The sequence below is a fragment of the Hoplias malabaricus genome, chromosome 6 (assembly GCF_029633855.1).
Source record: "Hoplias malabaricus isolate fHopMal1 chromosome 6, fHopMal1.hap1, whole genome shotgun sequence".
Lineage (NCBI taxonomy): Eukaryota > Metazoa > Chordata > Actinopteri > Characiformes > Erythrinidae > Hoplias > Hoplias malabaricus.
This window is the reverse complement of record NC_089805.1, coordinates 10,315,970-10,338,252: the sequence shown is the minus strand read 5'-3', so window position 1 is coordinate 10,338,252 and position 22,283 is coordinate 10,315,970. Positions and strand designations below refer to the sequence as shown.

The 22,283-nt window shown below is 43.1% G+C and overlaps 1 protein-coding gene across 3 annotated transcripts in view; it reads left to right on the top strand.

Moving 5' to 3' along the window:
• Positions 1 to 22,283, top strand: part of ptk2aa (protein tyrosine kinase 2aa) — a 113,833-nt gene that overhangs the window by 9,588 nt on the left and 81,962 nt on the right. The window contains exons 1-2 of one of the 3 annotated variants that reach the window (XM_066674044.1): positions 10,851 to 10,937; positions 22,013 to 22,039. The exons of 1 other annotated variant lie outside the window; for it this stretch is intronic. In XM_066674044.1, coding sequence (XP_066530141.1) covers positions 10,919 to 10,937; positions 22,013 to 22,039 — 46 coding nt within the window. In that variant the 5' untranslated portion in view covers positions 10,851 to 10,918. Of the gene's footprint in view, positions 1 to 10,850; positions 10,938 to 22,012; positions 22,040 to 22,283 lie in introns of those variants that run through there. One more of the 3 variants, XM_066674048.1, reaches the window with a different exon arrangement.

The window sequence follows — 22,283 nt, the reverse complement described above, 5'->3', positions numbered from 1 at the left end:
GAATTAAATGTTGCAAAGAATATTTCTGAAAGCGTTTTTCCCTATAACAGCATTAAATATGGATAGAGCCTTCTGTCTGATATTTTGTCCCACCCCTGGTTGTCACCATGTTCGATGCTGTCACACTCTTTTGACTCTTAACTGCAAGATGCTGGATGTATTGCTTCACATTTACAACAACGAATATAGAACACGCAGAAGTATGTGGGCGCTGACCGTTGCTTTGTTTAAAACAGATTAAGTTACATACGTAAAGGGAGTTTAAACGAGCCTTTACATGAGACGAAGTATCAGATGACTTTGTAATCTCTGAAAGAACCAGCTTATATTCCATAGAGTGGGTTCCTTACATAGACACAGCCTTGTTTACAATGGGTTTAGTACAGAACCTTTTATTCATTCAGGTCACGAAGAAGAATGACTGTCAAATTTATGATTAATGAAACACTACTGTATTCTTGTTTGATACAAACTGAACCATGACCCAAAAATCAACATCCAAAGCATGAAAAAGTATGTGTTCAATATGTTAGCAATACAACGGTGGTTCATAAGCCCATAATCAAGCTAGAGGCTAGTGGCTTGTTTTTGCAGTTTATAGATCTGCACTTGGCAGTTTTTCATCTAATTATTGTTCTTCCCTTCTTCCAGTTCTTCAGGTCCTTCCTGTCAAAGAGTGTATGTGGAGAGAGTGTGAGTGTGTGAGAGAGAGAGAGAGAAAGAGTCTGTTTTTGTTTGGTAACACTAGCAGCTGCAAATGCGCTAGCCGTTCTAACGCTAATGTCTTGACACTTGGCTCGAGCCTTACACAATGTAAGGAAATGACCTCATAGTTTATCACTCCATCTATGTCTTCAGGGGGTTGATCTGGTCTTCGCTTCGAAAGCACACAGTCCACTTCACTCACACTACCTCCTGGCTACGAGAAGGAGTGAACTCACCCTCGTCCCTCATATTTTATACGGACAGTAATGGTCTTGGAGTGTAGTCAGTTGTGTGAAGGACAGAGGGAAGTGGACAGAGATTTAGAGCAAGAGAAAGAGCCACATGTGGAGATTCCTTCAGCGTGGCAGTGTCATGGCCTTGCCTTGTGATGAATGGAGCATCTGTGCTGGAACCTGCTGACACCATTACTAAAAAAAGAGACAATGCTCATAGAGTCAGCGTTTTTCAGTCGTGGAGACTTTGGTGGTTCAACCCACTTTTACTGTCTGTCTGCTCTTTTAAAACATTTCGATTGATTAGATTGCATCATTGCAATAAACTATTGCATCTTCTGGACAGCTGTGTGACGGTCCGCCTTAAATCCTCAGAGCCCCAGCCACTGGAGACACTCTGCACTAATGATAATGTTATAGTCGTCTGGTGTCCCTTAGTTTAACTCCAGCTCTCATTCATCCATGGTTTTGTCTTTGAAAGGATGAGAATTTTAATGGCGGACACTACTGAATATCAATCCTTTAGATGTAAACAAAGTATTACATTATTATTCATTTGATGGGATCTGATAATGGAAGAGAAAAATAACTGATTAAAGCAGCACTATGAAGTATGTTGACAGAAAAATCACAGCTTCAAAATCGTGATGCTCGACTGAGCTGTAATAGGGAGATTAGAGCCTCTGTCGCTGCTACTCTGGGCTCTCCGGTAAATAAGGAACGTCCCTGGACGTTCAAAATATGTCTAAAAGTAGTCTGTCCGTCAAGGACATGTTTTAAACGTCAATGGACGTCCAAATTCTATCTTAATAAGGTAGTTAAGTGGTGAACAATCGATAACGTCAGTGAACGTCCAAAATGCGTTTTATACAAGTAATTTATTTCGGGACCAATTAATAACGTCAATGGACGTCCAAAATACGTCTAATAGTCGTGTTGTCAATGTCTGTGTTTGGACGTCTTTTCAACTTTCATTTTCAACCTTAAGAGAACGTGGATTAGACCGCAGTCATTACATTATTTCAACGTTGAATCAACGGCTAAATGTTTACTGGGTCAGTACTGCACTATGAAACGTTTGGAGAAGAGTAACACATTCGTTAGCATGTGGACACATTGAATTTCCACCTAGAATTTATACCAAATCTGATTCATGAAACATATGTATAACAAAGAATCAAGCAGATACTTCAGTTGATGAGTTCAAGTGCCAGCGTACCAGAGCATTATTTACGTTTTATTCCATATATATTTACTGTTTTGTTTAATTCCATTTACATTTAATACATTTAGCACGTTTCAGATGTGAGTCAATGAAAATGTGTCATTCGGAGGTTCCTGTGCCAGTGGCTGTGAGCATTAGACCCACTCAATGACTAAAATGGATTGTCTGTTAGAGTAAAACATAAAGTAATAAAAATGATCAGAATTTCTGATTGATTTAGGACAGTAGAATGATGTGATTGTATATTTAAACACTTATTGTTAGAGACTTTAATTGCGCTGAGTTTTTTTTCTTTACGTTTGGGCAGTTGTGTAAAATTAAAGCACAGTGTAATACGTCTTGGAGTATGACCTGCACCCACTTTTTTCACTTGATCGCAATGCGCACAGATTATATACAGTGTTATAATTATTTATTCATTCATTCATTGTCTTTAATCCTTATCCAGTTCAGGGTCGCCAGTTCAGAATCACTGGGCGCAAGGCAGGAACACAACCTGGAGTGGGCACTGGTCCTTCACAGGGCGACACACTCACACATGGACACTTTGGAGTCGCCAATCCACCTACCAACGTGTGTTTTTGGACCGGGGGAGCAACCCACACAGACACAGGGAGAACACACCACACTCATCACAGACAGTCACCCGGAGGAAACCCACGCAGACACAGGGAGAACACACCACACTCCTCACAGACAGTCACCCGGAGGAAACCCACACAGACACAGGGAGAACACACCACACTCATCACAGACAGTCACCCGGAGGAAACCCACACAGACACAGGGAGAACACACCACACTCATCACAGACAGTCACCTGGAGGAAACCCACACAGACACAGGGAGAACACACCACACTCCTCACAGACAGTCACCTGGAGGAAACCCACACAGACACAGGGAGAACACACCACACTCCTCACAGACAGTCACCTGGAGGAAACCCACGCAGACACAGGGAGAACACACCACACTCCTCAAAGACAGTCACCTGGAGGAAACCCACGCAGACACAGGGAGAACACACCACACTCATCACAGACAGTCACCCGGAGCGGGACTCGAACCCACAACCTCCAGGTCCCTGAAGCTGTGTGACTGCGACACTACCTGCTGCGCCACCATGAGATATGTCAAAATCAATCTGCTTCCTTCTGTGAAATTTACATACTCTCATTTAAACTTCCTAATAAATTAAGCAACTTTGGTAAATAATGGCCAGGTTGATTAGTTTAGAGGGCTCATTTGTGCGTTGTAGTGTTCTGTGTAATTAGATTTCCAAAAAGCAATATCACAATAACAGCAGGCAGGATATTGTGCAGCTGTACTGTGGGCTGCATTATCCACTCCGGATGCTCTCGTCCTTCTTTCCCTGTCTGATGGCATTAGCCTCAGTGTAAAGTAGGTCTCTGGGGCATTTGCACTCACCTCATCTCTTTCTGACACATCAGCATCTCCACAGCTCCAAATACCCCCCTGCTTAGCAACCCCCAGGCATGTGACTCAGTTCTGCCCGGACTTCAGGGGGACGCCATGGGCCTGACTGCCTTTAATTACGCCACAGTGACTCATAGAGAGAGAGAGAGGGAGAGTGCAGTGGAAAAGATACAAAAGCTGTCACTGTGAGACATTGTCCATGCAAGAAATGGAGGGGCACAGAGAGAGAAAGAGAGGAGGAGAATGACTGAGGCTTGTGCTCTGTCCACTGTAAGTCATTTGTTTGCAGAAGGACACGTTTGTCCCTGTATCTCAGGAACACTGAGTTCTTTGTGGGTGACCTGACCTCCCCAGAGCTTCTAGGTGCAGTAATGCTGCAGATGCACAACTCCAATCTTAACCAGTTTGTTCCAGTGCTTAACAGGCGTTTATCAAATCACACGGCACATGGTCGGTGTAAAAAAATAAATAAATAATAATTTAAAAAACCCAAAGAGACTCAGGTCTTTTTACATGACTTCCTACAAATCGCAGTTCACTACAGGAATTGCAGAAAACGTTATGGCTTCTGTTGTTTTGCTGCAAATTAAAAAAAATTTTGTTACAAGCTAGAATCCACTTTTACAGCATCGCCTGAAATGAAGGGGGGTGATCTCCTACCATCCTCTAGGAGGTGCACAGTGCAGTTTCTGCAGTGCTGAGCCCAGAGTAGAAACGACAGAGGCTCTGTTCTCCCTGTTACAGGTCAGTGAAGCACCACAATGATTTAGAAGCTGTAATTTTTATGGTAAAATACTACCTACTGTTCCTTTAACAGAACAAATTATATAAATGGGATATAATTTGAATGAGAGAATGCAGCACGAAGAGACACTGGGAAAAGCTAACAGTTAAATTAGTTGATCGTTAGTTCATTCATTCATTCATTCATAAGGGGCAACACAGGGAATATGGGAAATGGACCACAGTATTTACAGATCTACGGGTGTGGAAGGTCTGTGGTTGTCTATTACATCAATCTTATGTCTTTATTCATTAATTCATTCATTGTCTGTAAGCGCTTATCCAGTTCAGAACCACAGTGGGTCTGGAAACATACACTGGAGGGGGCGCCAGTCCATCTCAGGGTTCTCCTAAGGGATTTTACTGTTCAAACATAAGACACCAAAGATGGCCCAGTATGTTTAGCACAGACAGACAGAAATAGGTGCAGCAGGCTTCTTACGACGGCTCGCTGTTGTTGGCATATGGCGTATAGCTCTGCAGCTTGATGATGAAACCTGTTTAAGTGCTTAACTATCCCACCCCCACCCCCCACACCCCCGGCTCCCTGGGCATTCCTCAGGGCTCCAGCGGGACTCTCTCTGCCTCCTCGCTGTCTGCCATGGGCCCTTTGCTCCAGTGCTGTCCGCCATGTGTGCTGCAGGAGGCTAAAGCACTTGATGACCCTGCCACTGGTGGGCGCTGTGGATCCACAGTGCTGCTCGGTTTGTCCTCCAGAGGTGTCAGCTCTATTACAGATGCTTGGTCATTGTGGTCTGAACAGGTGACCAGCTGAAGTGTTTCCTGAAACGCTTTCTTGGAATCGGAAGTAATGCTTCAAGGTCAGAGTTATTAAAACTCAAGTTATTTATGAAGGTGCTTCATCATAGACATCCATCCACTTCCTTTTGCAATTTTTATTTTTCTTAAAAAGAAAAACAATAGCAGGAATATCCACATTTTAAAAACCGACAGTTTGTGTGTCTCTTGAAGGTGAGTGCGGTGAAGTCTGAACATTTCAGCTGCACATGTAGCTTTATTGATGCATATATTAGCTACGTGTACTGTGTGCATCTAATAAGCCACTATACATAGACTGGGGTAATCTCTGCACATTGTGGGCTGTAATATTTCCACATATTTGGTGCACAAATTGTTTTGTGAAATATTAATTTCAGAAAAGTCAAAAATTCATGTCAGAAATTCTCCTTCTATTTAGTTATGTTATGCTAACTGTTGTGTAGTATTAAAATGACAATCTCCATATTACTCAACAATAAATAACGTAAACAATAAAGTAATTTGAAAATGGTGAATGAGAAGAACTTATTGGACACTGCATTTGTTATGAGTCCCATCAAGAAAAAAGCAGGTGCACCATTTTGTTCTGTTCTTGGGGATAGTACTGTATCCTAAATTATTAGACTTTTAGATGATTTCGATGTTGGGGATCGTCAGCGTAGTCTATTTAAAAACAACTCTTCTGTTTATTTATTTAAATAAAATAACTGTTGTCATGTTTAATACTACACCACAGTTACCAAAAATGACAAGAGTGGGAGAATGTTTTGAATTCTGAATTATGACTATTCATTACACAAAAACGTTTTATAACTTATTTATACACATTATATTTCATTCAGTAAAGAGTAGCTACACCCTAAATCCTTACTCTCATTATCAGCTGAATGTTATTGCTTGGCTCTCACTGTGCTACAGGCGCAAATGACATATCTCCAGGCTGACATATGATGAAGTGTCACAGTATGCAGATTAATGAAGGTTCACGACCCCTGATAACAGCCCTTATCATAGCATGCTTTTACTGGAGGGTACACATCGGTATGCACTTTTTCCTGCATTGGTCTCCTCACCGCGTGGGTGTTTCTCTGTCGTTATAGAAACAAAACAAATAATGCCTCTAAGCCCCGCCCCATCTACCTCACTTTTCGAAATGGCCCCTCCCACTTCAGAGCATTTTCAGTATTCAATTGGAGACAGATTTAGCTAAAGCTAGCGGGTGTTGCATGTTATATCAGCCAGTCTCTCTCTCTCTCTCTCTCTCTCTCCCTCTCTCCCTCTCTCTCTCTCTCTCTCTCTCTCTCCCTCTCTCCCTCTCTCCCTCTCTCTCTCTCTCTCTCTCTCTCTCTCTGACTGCAGTTGATGCTAGTGTGACATGAAATTTGCCATCAAGCAGCAGATGATCTTTAATGTTCGAGCCATGGCAGTTTGCCTGCTAATCACCCACATAAGCCCACTGTAGGCGCCTCAGGAGAGATTAAGGATTTCTCATGTTTTTTTTTTCTGCCTTTGTTGGCCTTTGAATAAATTTTTTTTTATTAAAATTTAATGAAGACAGAATAATGTTTGACAACGACTGTGCAGCAGTTGCAGCGCATCACACAAACGTCCAAGGCTGACTCTTTGATTGCTGATTCCATTTTTGAGCCATTTAAACTTCATTTTCTGACTATTTTGGGGAATTAATAATCCAGGATAAGCTGTTGGTTCCAGTTATTGTATCTGTGTTAAATAAACTGTCGTCTTCTGATGTCACAGCCCCCCATTGGACAGCATTTGAATACCAAAGGGCATTTTGGTTGAATATTTAGTTAGAAATAAGTACATACACCTATTTAACCTGTTAGGAACAAAACATAAAATTTGCGCTGTCTCAAATTTATGGCACATTTATTTATGTTCTCTTTTATTTATTCATTCATTATCTGTAACCCTTATCCAGTTCAGGGTCGCAGTGGGTCCAGAGCCTACCTGGAATCATTGGGCGCAAGGCAGGAATACACCCTGGAGGGGGCGCCAGGGCAACACAGACACACACACACTCACACCTACGGACACTTTTGAGTCGCCAATCCACCTACCAACGTGTGCTTTTGAACTGTGGGAGGAAACCGGAGCACCCGGAGGAAACACGCGGACACGGGGAAAACACACCAACTCCTCACAGACAGTCATCCGGAGCGGGAATCGAACCCACAACCTCCAGGTTCCTGGAGCTGTGTGACTGCGACACTACCTGCTGCGCCACCGTGGCGCCCTCTTTTTTATTTATTTTTTTATCCTCTGTAATTGCTTCGTCCCAATGGCTGTGTCATTTGACTACGACCATCTCCCTCTCTCCCCCTCCCTCTATTAATCTCTGTATCTGTGAGTGGGGAGACTCATGGTCCTCTGAGGGTCCCGTGTTGTATCCAGGGGCTGCGATAGACAAGCAGATGTTGGAGCTGGCTGGCACTCTGCCTCTTAGCCTTTCTGGCAGACTGTGAGTAATTAAAGACGTAGTGCTGGTCACGGTGAGGTAAAGAGCAGGGCTGTTGTGCTGTGGATACAGCCTGTGGAGTTTGTATTGTTTAACTAGGCCATCTGCCTGCTTTCTCCGCTCACGTTCATCAAGTCCAGAAGCCCTGAATGGTTCGCGTGTGGATCACAGGGCTGTGTGGGCCTGAGTTAGCAAACCCATATGTGAAGCATGGAAACACTATGGTACACGTGGGATTTCGGAGGATGCTTCTTGTCTTCTGCTGCCCATGTGATGTTACAGAAATAGAAACCAGGGACCAGGCCACCTTTTGTCTCTTCAAAGATCACATCAGGATTTTTGTGGTGTACACTTCTCAGTTCTACACTCCCATAACTGGTTTGCCATATTTGCCCTTGGGGCATTTGGACCAGATGGTCAGCCCTTGCAGCATCAATGAACCTTGGGTGCCTAATCCAAAATTTACATAATGCAGTTTCTGCAGTGCTGAGCCCAAAGTAGCAGTGACAGAGGCTTTGAACTCCCTATTCCAGCTCAGTGAAGCATCACAATGATTTTGAAGCTGTAATTTTAAGGTAACAACATTACGTAGTATTCCTTTTTAACCATAATTACTTGTGCAATACATAATTGTTTATATCTGTAAATATTATGTATTGTTTCTTCTGTTTGTAAGGCTTTCAGAATAAACAAATCAACATGATACAAACAGATTAAGTTGCCCTGTGAAGGACTGGCAGGGGGTATTCCCGCCTTGCGCCCAATTATTCCAGGTAGGCTCTGGACCCACCGTGACCCTGAATTGGATAAGGGTTACAGATAATGAATGGAAAAAAAAAAAAAACAGATTAAGCCATAGAGAAATTATTCATTCAATCATTCATAGTCTGTAACCCTTATTCAGTTCAGGGTCACGGTGGGTCCGGAGCCTACCCTGAATCACTGGGCACAAGGCAGGAACACACCCTGGAGGGGGCGCCAGTCCTTCGCAGGGGAACACATTCACTCACACACTCAAACATACGGACACTTTTGAGTCGCCAATCCACCTACCAACGTGTTTTTTAACCCATGCAGACACAGGGAGAACACACCACACTCCTCACAGACAGTCACCCAGAGTGGGACTTGAACCCACAACCTCCAGGTCCCTGGAGCTGTGTGAAAGAGACACTACCTGCTGCACCACCGCGGCACCCAGCCATAAAGAAATTACCCAAATATATTACCTTCATTATAAATCCATGTTGTTTCCCAGAGGCCCATTATTTGGCACCTGGGGCTCATTTATGGCACTGGCACGTATTGTGTGGGCCGAACATGGGCCAAACATCATGAGCCAAGTTTGATCTTGGGTTATGGCACTCATTGTGTGGGTCAGACATGAGCCAAATATCGATTCGGCTCAGATTTTTTCCACAACACACCTGACAACTGTCCCGTATACGGTGGAGCTCTGGCTAAGTTGAGGCAGCCAGATTCACCCTGAATCTACGCCGTCATTCAAGGCCAAATGTGGGCCACAAGAGAACTGCAGATGTGCCGCATTTGGGCCAAACTTTAGTCGTTATCTGGGTTATTCTGAGGCAGATTTTGAGTGTTGCATACGCAGAGACTTTCATATGGTTGGTTATCCTGCTGTGGGGGAGGACTGGAGGCCATTTTGAGACGGTGAGCATTGTTTCCTGCTGCTCAGCATGGATGTGCCTTTCCTCCTCAGCCTTGGGAGTCAGCACATCCTCCACATCCTCTGCCTGGAGGAAGTCATGTTCCAACTGGCTGCAGGGAATTCTGCTAAGGCTCTGGTTAAAGTTGTATGGAGCAGGAAGATAATGGAGCACAGTAAAAGTAAAGTACGGCACATGGTGTTTTTTTAAACCCGTGTAGTATGTCATTTCACATGGCATTGCCTGAAAATTGTGGTGAATTGAGCAGTCGTAAAATTAAATATTAAAATATGTGCTCATGTGTCATAAAGTGTCAAAACAACTCCGCACTTTCTGAGAGTAGTGACTGTGCTTGCAGTTTACATAATGCTCACAGGAAGCTATAAGCTTCATTAGTCTTGTAGCTCTAGTGTGAAACTGAAGAAGCCGACTACAGATATCAAACATGTCCTGGCTGATTGACCACATTTAGGATCTGGAGAAAATGTAAATGAGATATTCTGTCTTTCTCTGCTGGCTTATTTTATTAAATGTGAGTGAGTGAGTCAGTTGTGTGAGGTGCTTTGTGTTTCCAAAGTGTTCCAATGGCACCAGAGCTTTAAGGTATTGACCAGAATTGAGACTTCATGTGGAGGTACTGTTTGTCGCTGTATGACATGAAAGCTTATGGACCCTGATGGGACGGTTATCATCGAGTTTCCGTCTGTTCATGTGGAACCGAACCTGTATTCCAGTGCAGAAGACTGAAGTTGTTCGACCTCGGCGTGGGCTGCATGTCTGCAGATTCTCTTTCACTGTTCGGGCTGATGCTTGGCACCTTGTAAACTGGGCCATCCAACATCTCTAATAACCAGAGCACCCCCTCCCCACTCCCCCCAACCCCTTGAAGACCTGTGCTTGTAGGCCGTGCTCATCCTGCTCATCAAACTAGTCTTTGACTGATAGCTTGCCAGAAACCACTAAACATATTCTGGTGTGTGTGTCTAAAATATATAAACATACACTTATATACGCCACCAAACTATCTTCAAAATACCACAAAGTGTAAGATACTCCAATCCTGTCAAGGACATCTGGTCCTCACAAATATATAAAAACATGTCTATTTTTTATTTTTATTTTTATTTTTTTTTTCGTTTTCTACATCTGTGCCCATGAGTTTATCCATCTCTCCTCCTCAGCCCCTCCTTTCTTGCTTCCCGGCTTTCTCTCTTTTTTGCTTTCCTGGTCTCTTTCCTTCTTTCCCCCCCCCTCTCCGCTCTCTTCCTGCTTTCCCCTGAGCCCTCTCGTTCTCTCTACCCTCCTTTTATTCCCACCCCTCTGCCTCCTGCCTTTCTCCTCCTCTTCCACTACTGAATGAGACGACCCCCTCCCATTCCCTCCACCCCCCTCTTTCGATTCCTCCCCCCACCTCTCTCTCTATCCTTTTGCACACTTACACTCACACGTCCATCTGAGACCGGCTCAGGGTTTTTCTGCATGGCAGGATTGTGCTGTTACTCCGGCGGTAGAGGAGCGTAGGGAAGCAGAGTGTGGGTGTGTGGAGACGTTGGATCGAGGGGATAATATACATCACAGCGCTGAGAGCTCAATTTTGCCTCTTTTAATGGAAGGACTATACCACGGTAGGTGCTGGAGTAGGGAGGCACTGCTTGTGGGTGAATGTATATGACTTCAGCTCCTATGTGCCGAGTGGCTGGAGTACAATTGTGTGTCCTGTAAGCCGTGATACTGTATTATTATAAAGATAGAATGATGTAATATATATAGTATGCGATTAAATGCTTTATGTTGCTTTACACTGTGGTTATATTATGATTGTATACATTGTAGGGGCTTATACTATACTATGATGTACTCTGGTGTAGTACGATATTCATTATTCTGTACTGTGACCCACTAAGATTGATTTATGGCTTTAAAAATACTATGCTTTCCAATGATATTGTGTTGGTGAGTTTTCTGTGAGCTGAACCAAGATGGACTTTGGTGTAGAAGCCACTATAACTGTCCTCACTGCAGTGATTCTCCAATGTGGCTGATAGCACAGAGGATTCCCGTCCAAATGGTCATCGGTGGACATAGTGACTTGGGAAATTTCCCTCGCTTTGCGCCTGTCCATCGTCCTCTTGGCGCCAGTGAGCATCTGTTCTGCTGGAGTGTGCATCGCATCATTACAACCCAGTGTGATAATAGCGTGTCACAATGACGGATAGCCTCTTTCATTTCTTAACGGTGACTCGTGGCATCTCTGTCCACCTCGTGTCATCAATCCCTGGTTAATATTTAACGCTGTTTCAGTTTTTCCTTTAAATTCTTCCTTTAAAATATTGAAGCTGATTTTTTTTGTTGTTATTGTTTTCTTTTCTTTTTTTTAAAGAACAAGTGCCCACTGAGGGTCAGATGAAATGTAGCAGCTTCCATTTTGAATGTAGGTCATTTATTTTGGAGTTTTGAGGCTAATTTTGCTGCCGTGTAATGGCGTGTATAGATGCGTATAGTTTAACTGTATATTTATGAGTCCTTTATGGAACACATTGCAATAACTTAGGGTGAACTATGCTGTAATTTTTGTTGTGATGAGTTTCACACTAAGCTTTTCTGAGCATGTGGTGGACATCATTAGTGCTTAAAGATATCGATACACATTCAAGGATTCATTGACTGTTAAAACTGACCAAGCAAAACATAGTGATGCATATAAAGTGTCATAAAAACGCTTAAAGTATTGAATATATTTTCTTCAATATCACCCTTCTGTGCATCGCAGAGTATTTTGAAATGTTGTGACGTAGTTTGTCGGCGTGTGTATGAGAGTGAACTCTTGTGTGAATGAGAGTAAACCTGTGTATGGACGTCTTCTCAAATTTTACTGTTCATGTGCATTGTGTTTGTTTTTGTATGTTGTGTGAGGTCAGAGATGTTAGCATGAGTGTGTTTGGCAGGTGTTAAAAGCCTCCAGGGGTGTGTGTGTGTGTGTGTTGGGGCTCTACGCTTGTTGCCTTGGGCTGTGGTACAAGGCACGCTCCAGTTACCCCCCTCTCTGCCTCAGGGGGCTTAAAGCAGAAGTAGAGAAATGTGGAAAAACAACAGGGATGTTGTATTATTATTTTTTTAAATTTTATTTGTATTTTTTATCTGTAAAAAGCTTCTTAATTGGAGCTTTACAATAAAAATGTATAGCTCAGATGTGTTAGTGGGCAGCAATATGTGAACATCTTGACTTACTATCTTGAAATAAAGACTTATTTTTTGGAATTGTTTAATGAAAAATTCAGACATTATGGAAATAAAGTCATCGTCTAAAGATGATCAGATGTGAAGGGTTGATTGACAGAGTAGGTTCCTGGGTTTGAACCCCACCTGAAGTGATGTTCTGAGAGGAGTGTGGTGTGTTCACCCAGTGTCTGCGTTGGGTTCCTCCCGGTGCTCCAGTTTCCTCCGACAGTCGAAACACACATTGGTTGGTGTATTGGCAGTGTATGCACTGTAATGGACTGGCACCCTGTCGTGAGTGTGTTCCGGCGTTGCAACCAGTGATCCCGGGTAGGCTCATGGCCTACTGATCGAGCTGTTACAGGATATGAATGAATGAATGAATGGATAATTCTGTATTACAAAGTGGTAATATTTGCATAAACTCATTAACATCACTGTCTGACATAAATCCACAGTTTCCAAAGTTAGAAATCCAGACTCCTGCTGTTTTCAGTGTATCACAGTAGCAAAGACTAATCTTTCAATGTAATATCCTGGAGAATATTATCTAATGGAGATTCAGCTGATGTGCGAAGGGCACTGTGATAGTGGATAGGACCTGAGCACTGTCTCTCTGGCCTCGGACGCCTGACCTTGCAGACGCTCTGCAGCCTCAGCATCTGGCTCTCCTCTGATGCTAGGAATTATGGGAAGTGGAATCTGTGGTGTCCTCTCTGCATGGATGCTCTGGGTTTAATATCACACAGAGACAGAGAGAGAAAGAAAGAGAGAGAGAGAGATGGCATTCCACAGTGGATGGATTAAATTACAGAGTGTTTTAGGTCAGAGAAATATTCTCTGAATGTGCTGTAAAATGTTGTTTGTTGGTCTGTAAATGCTGGCCAACTCTATTATAAACAAGGACCTGCTTTCTCAGGAGTGATGGACCTCCACCAGGTACCTTTTGGGATGAGTCAAAGTTAATCTTATACGTAAACAAGTGAAAATAGCCCATTTTTAAAAGTAAAATCTGGTGTTATTGATTACCACTGTGTGCCACCGTTATTGAAATGACCAGTTTAAAACTCTTAAGTGCTCTAAATGACCATTGCTCATCACTGTGGATGCAGGACTTGCATTAAATTCACTCACCCTTAACTGTTGGCATCGATTTCCCTCTGAGCTTCTTAGTCACGGATACAGTACTCATCCTGGAAGACATGCAGCAGTCCCTCGTCCTCGGTGATGACTAACTGAAGCAGATTTAAGGTGGAAGTCATCCATAGCAAATGGTTTTGGAGGAGGAAAGTGCTAGGTGGGGTGAATCTCAGTGGTAGTTAGTAAGTTAAGCTGTGGCTTTGGCCCTCAGACAAACAGGAGACGGCTGTATCAGAGTGGATTCCTCTGATATCTCCTGATAGTGACCTCCTGAAACAATCGCGGTGGTGCTTCTTTGTTTTTTGTAAACACAATGGATCCAGCTCTGGTGAACGAGTGGATTTTTAACCACTTGCTCTTTGAATATACACACATTTACCCAAGTAGTGTTTGAATATTCCAGTACTGTGTGTTTTACTCCTGCTGCAACTGCACAGTTTTGAAATGGAGAGAGATGGAGGCGAAAGCAGAAGGTGACATGCTCCTTTCTGTAAATATTTGCAGTACACACAAATCAGAGGCTTGTTTGACCCACTGTCTAGCCCAGATCTGTACCACATGGCCGCGGCTGTGGCAGGAAAAGGGTGCAAGCGCAAATGAAGGGAAGGAAGATGAAGAATAAAAATGCGGGAAGCTGAAAGTGAGCGGGAAAGTGGCGGAAGGTTTTAACCTCGGACTGTGAGCAGCGTGGGGTGATGAAAGGCTGATGAAATCGCCCATGTGCGCTCTTCCTCCGCTGTTTTGCGGTTGTGTAATTACCAGACTCTGTAATTGCCGGGCTGCTCGCGTCTCAGTAAAAACAAAGCCAGAGACTGTCTGCCGCAACAAAGCCTCGCGCTGTCGCCAACTACGAGGAGAAGCGGTCGGGGTGCTTAAATTGTGACCGGACTCCAGCCTTTACTTGGATTTCTTTCATAGGACTCGAGGGCGACAGTGGTGCTGAGTAATCTGTTGAAGGCCTTAATGTGTCAGACAACCACCGATGTGAATTCTACCAAGACGGTATACAAAGTTTGTCCAAGTACAGCCACTGGGGACCCACATACACATCACCATGCCCAATGCTAAGTGTTCTAGATGGGTATAGAGCTCCCCAGTATTGGGCTGTGTATCAATGAGATGTTTTGGAGCTGCATTTGTGACGCAGAACTTATCATCCGACATCAGAACATGACTTCACCAAAGTTCACATGGCTCAGTGCAAACAAATCCTTACAAAAATGGTCCAACATTTTGTATAAACTCTCTCTAAAAGAGTAAAAGCTGTTACTGCCGCGAAGGTGAAAAAACACCCGACTTATACCTTGCATTTCTGAAGAAACTGTGGTTTAAAGAGGTTTACACATCACTGTATTGACATTTTTAAGGCATTTTGACAAGGGCATATCAGTAAATGGGTTTTTATTTGTGGTTCAAATCCTCGGTACTTAGCTTGATGACAGATTTGCGGAGGTTTAATATGAATTATAAAAGTCATAGCAAAGATAAGCATGTTCTAATAGATCATACTGCAATGTTCCTGCAGTGCACTTGGAATGGCATATCTTCAAATTGATCAGGAGATAAACATTAGCTCGTTAAATGTCAGACAAACTATTGGTTCAGAAACACAGACGCGGGTTCTAGCTCCTCGCCGATGAATGCTGTGAAAGAAGCTGCTGTGAGGGAGAAAGCTCCTTGTTAAAATACCACATCCTGTTCTCATCAGAAATTTCATACAGTGCCCTTTGAGAGAAGACAGAGGGGAATCAGTTTAAGCTGGAAACAGCGGAGCAGGTGATTGACTGAAGCCGACATCGTGCTGCTCCTGCTCTTGGGAAAATATCACCGCTTTTGGAACAAATAAGCATCTGATCCTTACAGGAGGAGGAAATAATTTTCTTAACTGTTCATTGGTGCATCAAAACCTTTTATTCCTTAATATTTTTGAGCGTTTCTGTTGGTTCTGTCGGCAGCTGGGGCTTGTAAATGAGGTAAAAATATGACAAAATCAGATGTTGTATGCAGGTATTACTTGATGATATTGTGCTTATTCTGGAGTGTAATTCATCACAATTTGAGATGTAAACAAAACGTAATGTAACCCCAATTTAGTAAAGTTATGTGATGAAAAAAATGAATAAAGAAATGGGAGACTTGTATTCACTCACACTCTCTCTCTGTCTTTCTCAGTCTCTCTCCATCTCTCTCTGTATCCTGTTCAGGGTTTGCAGTGGGTCTGGAACCTACGTGGAGTCACTGGGTGCAAGGCAGGAACACACACTGGACAGAGAACAAGTCCATCACTCATCTGTAGATGGTTTTATTTTTAATAACTTGAATGCATTGTAGTCCTGGTCTTAGCATTCGCTAGTGACTTTAGATGCTGGTCTGAGATTAGCTAGAGATGACAGAGATGTCTGTTTGGATTTAATACACTGTGGTACCAAACAGACACAGTTTATCTGCCCATCAGTGTGAGTCTGGAGAGAGAGAGAGCAAAGGTGGAGGTACAGTTTCCTTGCTTTCTGCCAGCTCTTGTGCCCTGTTGTTTTTTTTTTTGTGAGGTCTGGTGTTCAGTTTCGGTTTGACGCGCTGCCGGAGGATTAATCTGACCAAGAGCAGAGTGTCAGGGTTTAAGATTTGAAAGCGAAGCTCTTTGTCAGTTTTCAGCGTCGTGGATAAGAGCATGGAGTTTACAGCTTATGTTCTCAGGCTGACTGTAGTCTGTGCTGAGTCTGAACACTAAGTTTAGACAAAGGCACGTCTGTATTCGAAATGGTATTCAACTTCTCCACAAGCCTCGGCTGAATGTCCAAGCTCTCAGGCTGTATATCTTCTTCTCTGTTTGTGTGTGTGTGTGTGTGTGTGTGTGTGTGACCGAGAGAGAGACTGAATAAATGAACCCTTAGCAAGTGAAATCTTCAAGCATTTTCAAAAAACCTCATATTTATGTGGGTGTTTTAAGTTTTTTTTACCCAATTTCTAGATGCTTTTTAATTGTTTTGGAACAAATTTTTTGATTACGTTTGAATCATTAGGTGTTCAATTCCATTTTAATGCATTCATGAGTAGGGTATAATTGTAATTCGAATTGTAATTCTGCTCTTTTTTCATTTTTGGAAACTTGTGTTTTTTAAAAATCATTCAACCAATCATAACCTAAATATGAAGTACATTCAACACCGAAACCCCCCGTCTTTAAATCGTCGAAACCAAACTCGCACGTACTTTCGGATACAATGTTATTTTCCTGATGACGCTCATAACGAATGCAGCGCCCAATAAACTCTTCACACTACTTCATTTTTAGGTTATACAGTGGAACCTCTACTTACGAACTTGATCCGTTCTTTGACCCGGTTCGTAAGTGGAAAAGTTCGTTTCTCAAGTCAATTTTCCCCATTTAAAATAATGGAAAAGCAATTAATGTGTTCCAGCCCCCACCCGGAAAGTCACCCTTTTTGCACTGATATATGTTTACAACACTCTCAAATTAGTGAAAAGGTACACTTCGCGTTACTAAAAATAAAAAAGAAATAAAGTTTGAAGTGGTTACACATCGCTACCTTGAAGACGTGACGACTGGCTGGAGGAGTAACACAGGCCCTGGCTGTATGACGGGAGGTGGGGGGAGGGTGGAATAACGGAGAGTAGGTGGGTGAATGTGGGGAGACGAAGCGTAGATACGACTTAATTTAGCACGAATTTCGATGTCTGCTATTTACACTAATGCTAAATTGCTAAAGCTACAATTTGATAATCTTAAAAGCTCACTCAAGTCTGGGCGCACTGGGAGACTCCCCTATTGGGGTCAGTGGCCATTTCCAGCCGCCGGCTCGAACAGAGGCTCGGGTTCGTTTCTAGAGTCATGGTTCGTTGGTGGAGGCAAAAATATTCAAATTCCCAGTTCGTATCTTGGAAAGTTCGTTAGTATAGACGTTCGTAAGTAGAGTTTCCACTGTATTTCCTTTAATAAAAGGACAATTCTCACTTTCAGACCTGCACAAGCGTCACCATAAACTGACAAAAGAGTGGGAGAATTACTATTATACATTACTCAAAAAATGCTTTTTTAAAACTCATTTGTACACATTAATATTATTTCCTAGATGTAATATCTTTTCACGTAATCATATGCTTTTTTGCAGGCAGAGAATCTGAGAGAGACAGGCGTGAAGGGAAAGGGTGAGATGGGGGCAGAGGAGCGAGAGAAGGCGAAAAAACAGAAAGGGGGAGGTTTCTTGATGACAGCTTGTGAAGCAGGTGTTTGGGCCCCAGCCAGTCTGACAGACTTCTGAAGGGTCTAAGCACTTTTGGCCCACGCTCGAAGCTGGTTGCTCCTGGATCTGTCCCTTGGTCTTCGGCGTGTGGCATATGGACCTAGGCAAGGTCAGGGCTGCTGGGGCCAGGGTTCATCTCCAGCGAGCTCGGATCAGTCTATTAAACACTGCCGCCTCTCCTCCCCAGCAGGAGAGAAAGAGAGAGAGACATATGCCAAGATGTGACAGCGGTCTATTAAAGAGAGCTGTCCCGATGGCCAGAGATGTCCAGAGCCCGTTAGGCTAGGCTAATCCTTTAAGCTGTGGACAGAGCATCAATGCCCAGGCTACCCACCTCTATTCACATGGAGATTTGATCAACCGACTCAGAGCATCGATTATCAGCTGGCTGAATAATAGGTTCACGTAGGGCACTAAAGACACAGCCATGAGCCAAACAATACCCTCACACCCTCTAATGAAGATGTTCTGTATCGTCAAAGCCCCTGTGTAAAGAGATCACTGTCCATCTTCTCCATCCAGAAAGACAAGTCTGGAAATCTGACACGGGCATCTGTTCGCTAATGTAACCATATTGACATTAGTGTTCTCCTCCAAGCGTATTGAGCTGTCTAATGATGTTAGTGACTGTTTGAATAGATGGAGTGAAAGCATGTACGGGAGCATCGCGTGATGGCGTAATGGATATTGGAATCCGTTCCAACGGATCTAAAAAAATTAAAAACACCTCGTACTCAAGTGATTCTTCTTCGGAAACTTCTTCAGACTCCACGAAGCATCAAGTGATTGTACTTGAGAGCTTTAATCTTATTTATGAGCATGTCTTCCATTAGTGGTCGATAAATTATTGAGGTGGGTTAATGGGAAGCCCTTCCACATCAAAGAGGTGGTGTAATGGCTGTATGATAGCTAGCAGGTTTTAGAGGAGCTCGAGGAACCCATTTGAGAAAGCAGGCTCCTGACCTCTTTCGTAGAACAGATGTTTGTCGCTCTCCTGCAGTTATTTTGGATCCATAACACTCATTGTCTCGTGGAGCAGTGGGGTTTGAAGTGGCTTCAGAGAATGGCTCTTTGAGTGGTGACAGTGTTTCTTGAAATTGACTTTCGTTTACTTAAATTTATTTTATTGTAAAGAAGAAACACAAACAAACAGCAGAGAAAAACGTTATTAAATTAAAAATGATTAACTATGAATTAATATTATGGACAATCGTGTTCTCCCTGCGTCCGTGTGGGTTTCCTCCGGGTGCTTTGGCTTCCTCCAACGGTCTACAGACGGTGGTGGGTGGATTTGTGATTCAAAAGGGTCCGTATGTGTGCGTGTGAGTGAATGTATGAGTGTGTGTTGCCCTGCGAAGGATTTGCGCCCCCTCCAGGGTGTGTTCCCGCCTTTCGCCCAATGAGCGCAAGTAGGCTCTGGACCCACCGCGACCCTGAACAGTGCCGCCTTAATCATTATTATTTGTCATTCACAAATAGATGCATCCAAAAAGCCTAGGTTTCATGTGTTCATCTTAAACAGATCATTAATTACACAGGTGTCATATTGTGTTATATCAGTGTATTGATAGTGATTGAAATATATTTTCACGCTGCTAACAAAGCAAACAAACCCTGCTGTTCTAAGTGTGTATCTAGACATCTGGCACCCTCATTGGGTTCTTGGTTATTGGGCTGTGAATCATATCACGCAATGACACCGTGTTTGTTTATGTCTGTTTTCAGTCGATATAAACTGTTATCAACTGCTGTGGGTAAACACACGCTCGTGTTTCGTTCGGTACACTGGAGAGTATGACCTAATTTTTTATTTCCAATCTCTGCTACGCGAGCTGATTGTTTGCCGCTGATTTGGATTTGTGGAGACATGGGTCTGACGAGCGGTTTCCGTTTTCCCTCGTGCTTTTGGTTTGTGTGCGCCATGCCTTCGGATTGTTATTCATTTGGAAAAGTTAAAAGTAGAGCCTGTAAAGAATTAAAGTGTAATGAATTATGCATGATATTGAATCACAGCACAACTGGAGCACAGCCAAATTAAAAAATAAAGAAACTGCTAAGTACGCAGAGTGGATTACCCTCTGTTTACAGGAGGAAAAAAAAATCAGCTGGATGTCATTCTGAGTAGAGCTGGTTCCTGTGCGCTCTGTCTCTCACTCTCTCTCATGCACTAGAGCTTTTTCTCTTTTCTCTTTTCTTTCTCCCCTCTTCCTTTCCACTTCCCCTTTCTCAATCCTTTTCATTACTCTTTCCTCACTCGTTTCTCTTAGTGCTAATGCTTTCTTACACTCTGTCCTTTACCTCTATCTGACACTATTCTACCACCTCTCTTTATTCCTCTCTCTCTCACTCTCCTCTCATACTCTGTCCATCTTATACCCTCTTTATTCCGCTCTCTCTTCTTATACTCTGTCCATTTCTCATACCCTCTTTATTCCTCTCTCTCTCTCTCACTCTCTCCCCCTCCCTCTTCTCTCACTCTCTTCTCTCATGCCCTCTTTATTCCTCTCTCTCACACTCTGTCCATCTTATACCCTCTTTATTCCTCTCTCTTCTTATACTCTGTCCATTTCTCATACCCTCTTTATTCCTCCCTCTCTCTCTCTCACTCTCTCCCCCTCCCTCTTCTCTCACTCTCTTCTCTCATGCCCTCTTTATTCCTCTCTCTTCTTATACTCTGTCCATTTCTCATACCCTCTTTATTCCTCCCTCTCTCTCTCTCTCACTCTCTCCCCCTCCCTCTCTCTCTCACTCTCCTCTCATACTCTGTCCATTTCTCATACCCTCTTTATTCCTCTCTCTCTCACCCTCCCTCTCTCTCACTCTCCCTCTCTCTCCTCTCATACCCTCTTTATTCTTCTCTCTCTCTTCTTATACTCTTTCCATTTCTCATACCCTCCTTATTCCTCACTCTCCTCTCATACTCTGTCCATTTCTCATACCCTCTTTATTCCTCACTCTCTCTCCCCCTCCCTCTCTCACTCTCTTCTCATACTCTGTCCATTTTTCATACCCTCTTTAATCCTCTCTCTCTCTCTCACTATCTCTCCCCCTCCCTCACTCTCACTCTCTTCTCATACTCTTTATTCTTCTCTCTCTTACTCACTCTCACTCTCCTCTCATACTCTGTCCATTTCTCATACCCTCTTTATTCCTCTCTCTCTCTCTTTCTCTCTCTCACTCTCCTCTCAGACTCTGTCCATTTCTCATACCCTATTTATTCCTCTCTCTCTCATGGCTGTGTGATTCTGGGGCTGAGAGTTGCAGGCTTTTCTGTGTGTAACCCAAGTCCTGTGTGTTACCCGGTTCCTTCCGGCTCCTTCTTCTCAAACACATCCTGATTCACTAAAAGTCACCTCACTAATGCAGTCAGTTACACTCTCTACTAAAGAACCCCAGCTCGGACTCCTTCTCTCTCTCTCACACTACATCACCCATTCTATTCAGTTAAAGTGTCCAGTATTCGGTGAATTCATTTCTATTGATGCAGTGACATACAGCCTGTCAGATATTTTATCTGTCAGATATTTTGGCGAAACTAGGACTGAACATTTTGTGGAGAATATCTAACTTCCAGTATTTCAGCTCAGTGATTTAAATTATGTGTTTTTATACAAGTTAAATTCCACTATTTCTTACTCGTGGTCTTTTGTGCCGGACAGCAAGGTATTACTCTCATTTGTATGTTCACAAACTTGTCTTTTTAAATTACTATAAATGATTGCTCTTCTACATTGACCAGCCTAGTTGTTGTTGTTGCATGTTACAGCACCATTTACTGTAGTTAGTTACTGAAGTCTGGCAGAGACCGTGTTCCCACTGATATGAAACCCCTTTGTGGAAAGCTAGGTGTCCCCGATCTTTGGACAGGCTGTGGTGCAATTATTTATTATCATTAGTGTCCCAGTTTTGTCCCGGTGCAAGCAGGGGGCGCTGTGTCTCTGGGCCAGCTGGCCCCCGGCCGGTCCTGAAGGATTATAGCTGACCCACAAAACCACATGCCACCAAAAGTGTTTGAGCAAATGTCAAACAAACTGACCTCTCTCTCTCTCTCTCTCTCTCTCTCTCTCTCTCTCTCTCTCCAGATATTTCAAGAATTTCCTATTACACAGGTGAGTGGCTTCCTTTGCTTTCTTTCTTTGGCTTTCTCTTGCAGCCCCTGTGTCCAGATGATTTATGAGAGTGTCCTGCTGTATGGGATTGTTAGTCCTTTTGCCAATGCTTGTGACTGGTGGCTTTCTACTTCACTATTGCACTGATTTAGGAATGATTTGTAAAGGAAGGCGATATTTAAAGAAAGTAAAACTACGCATAAATCATTTCTGACCAACAGATTGTTGAAGAATGGGAAGAGTT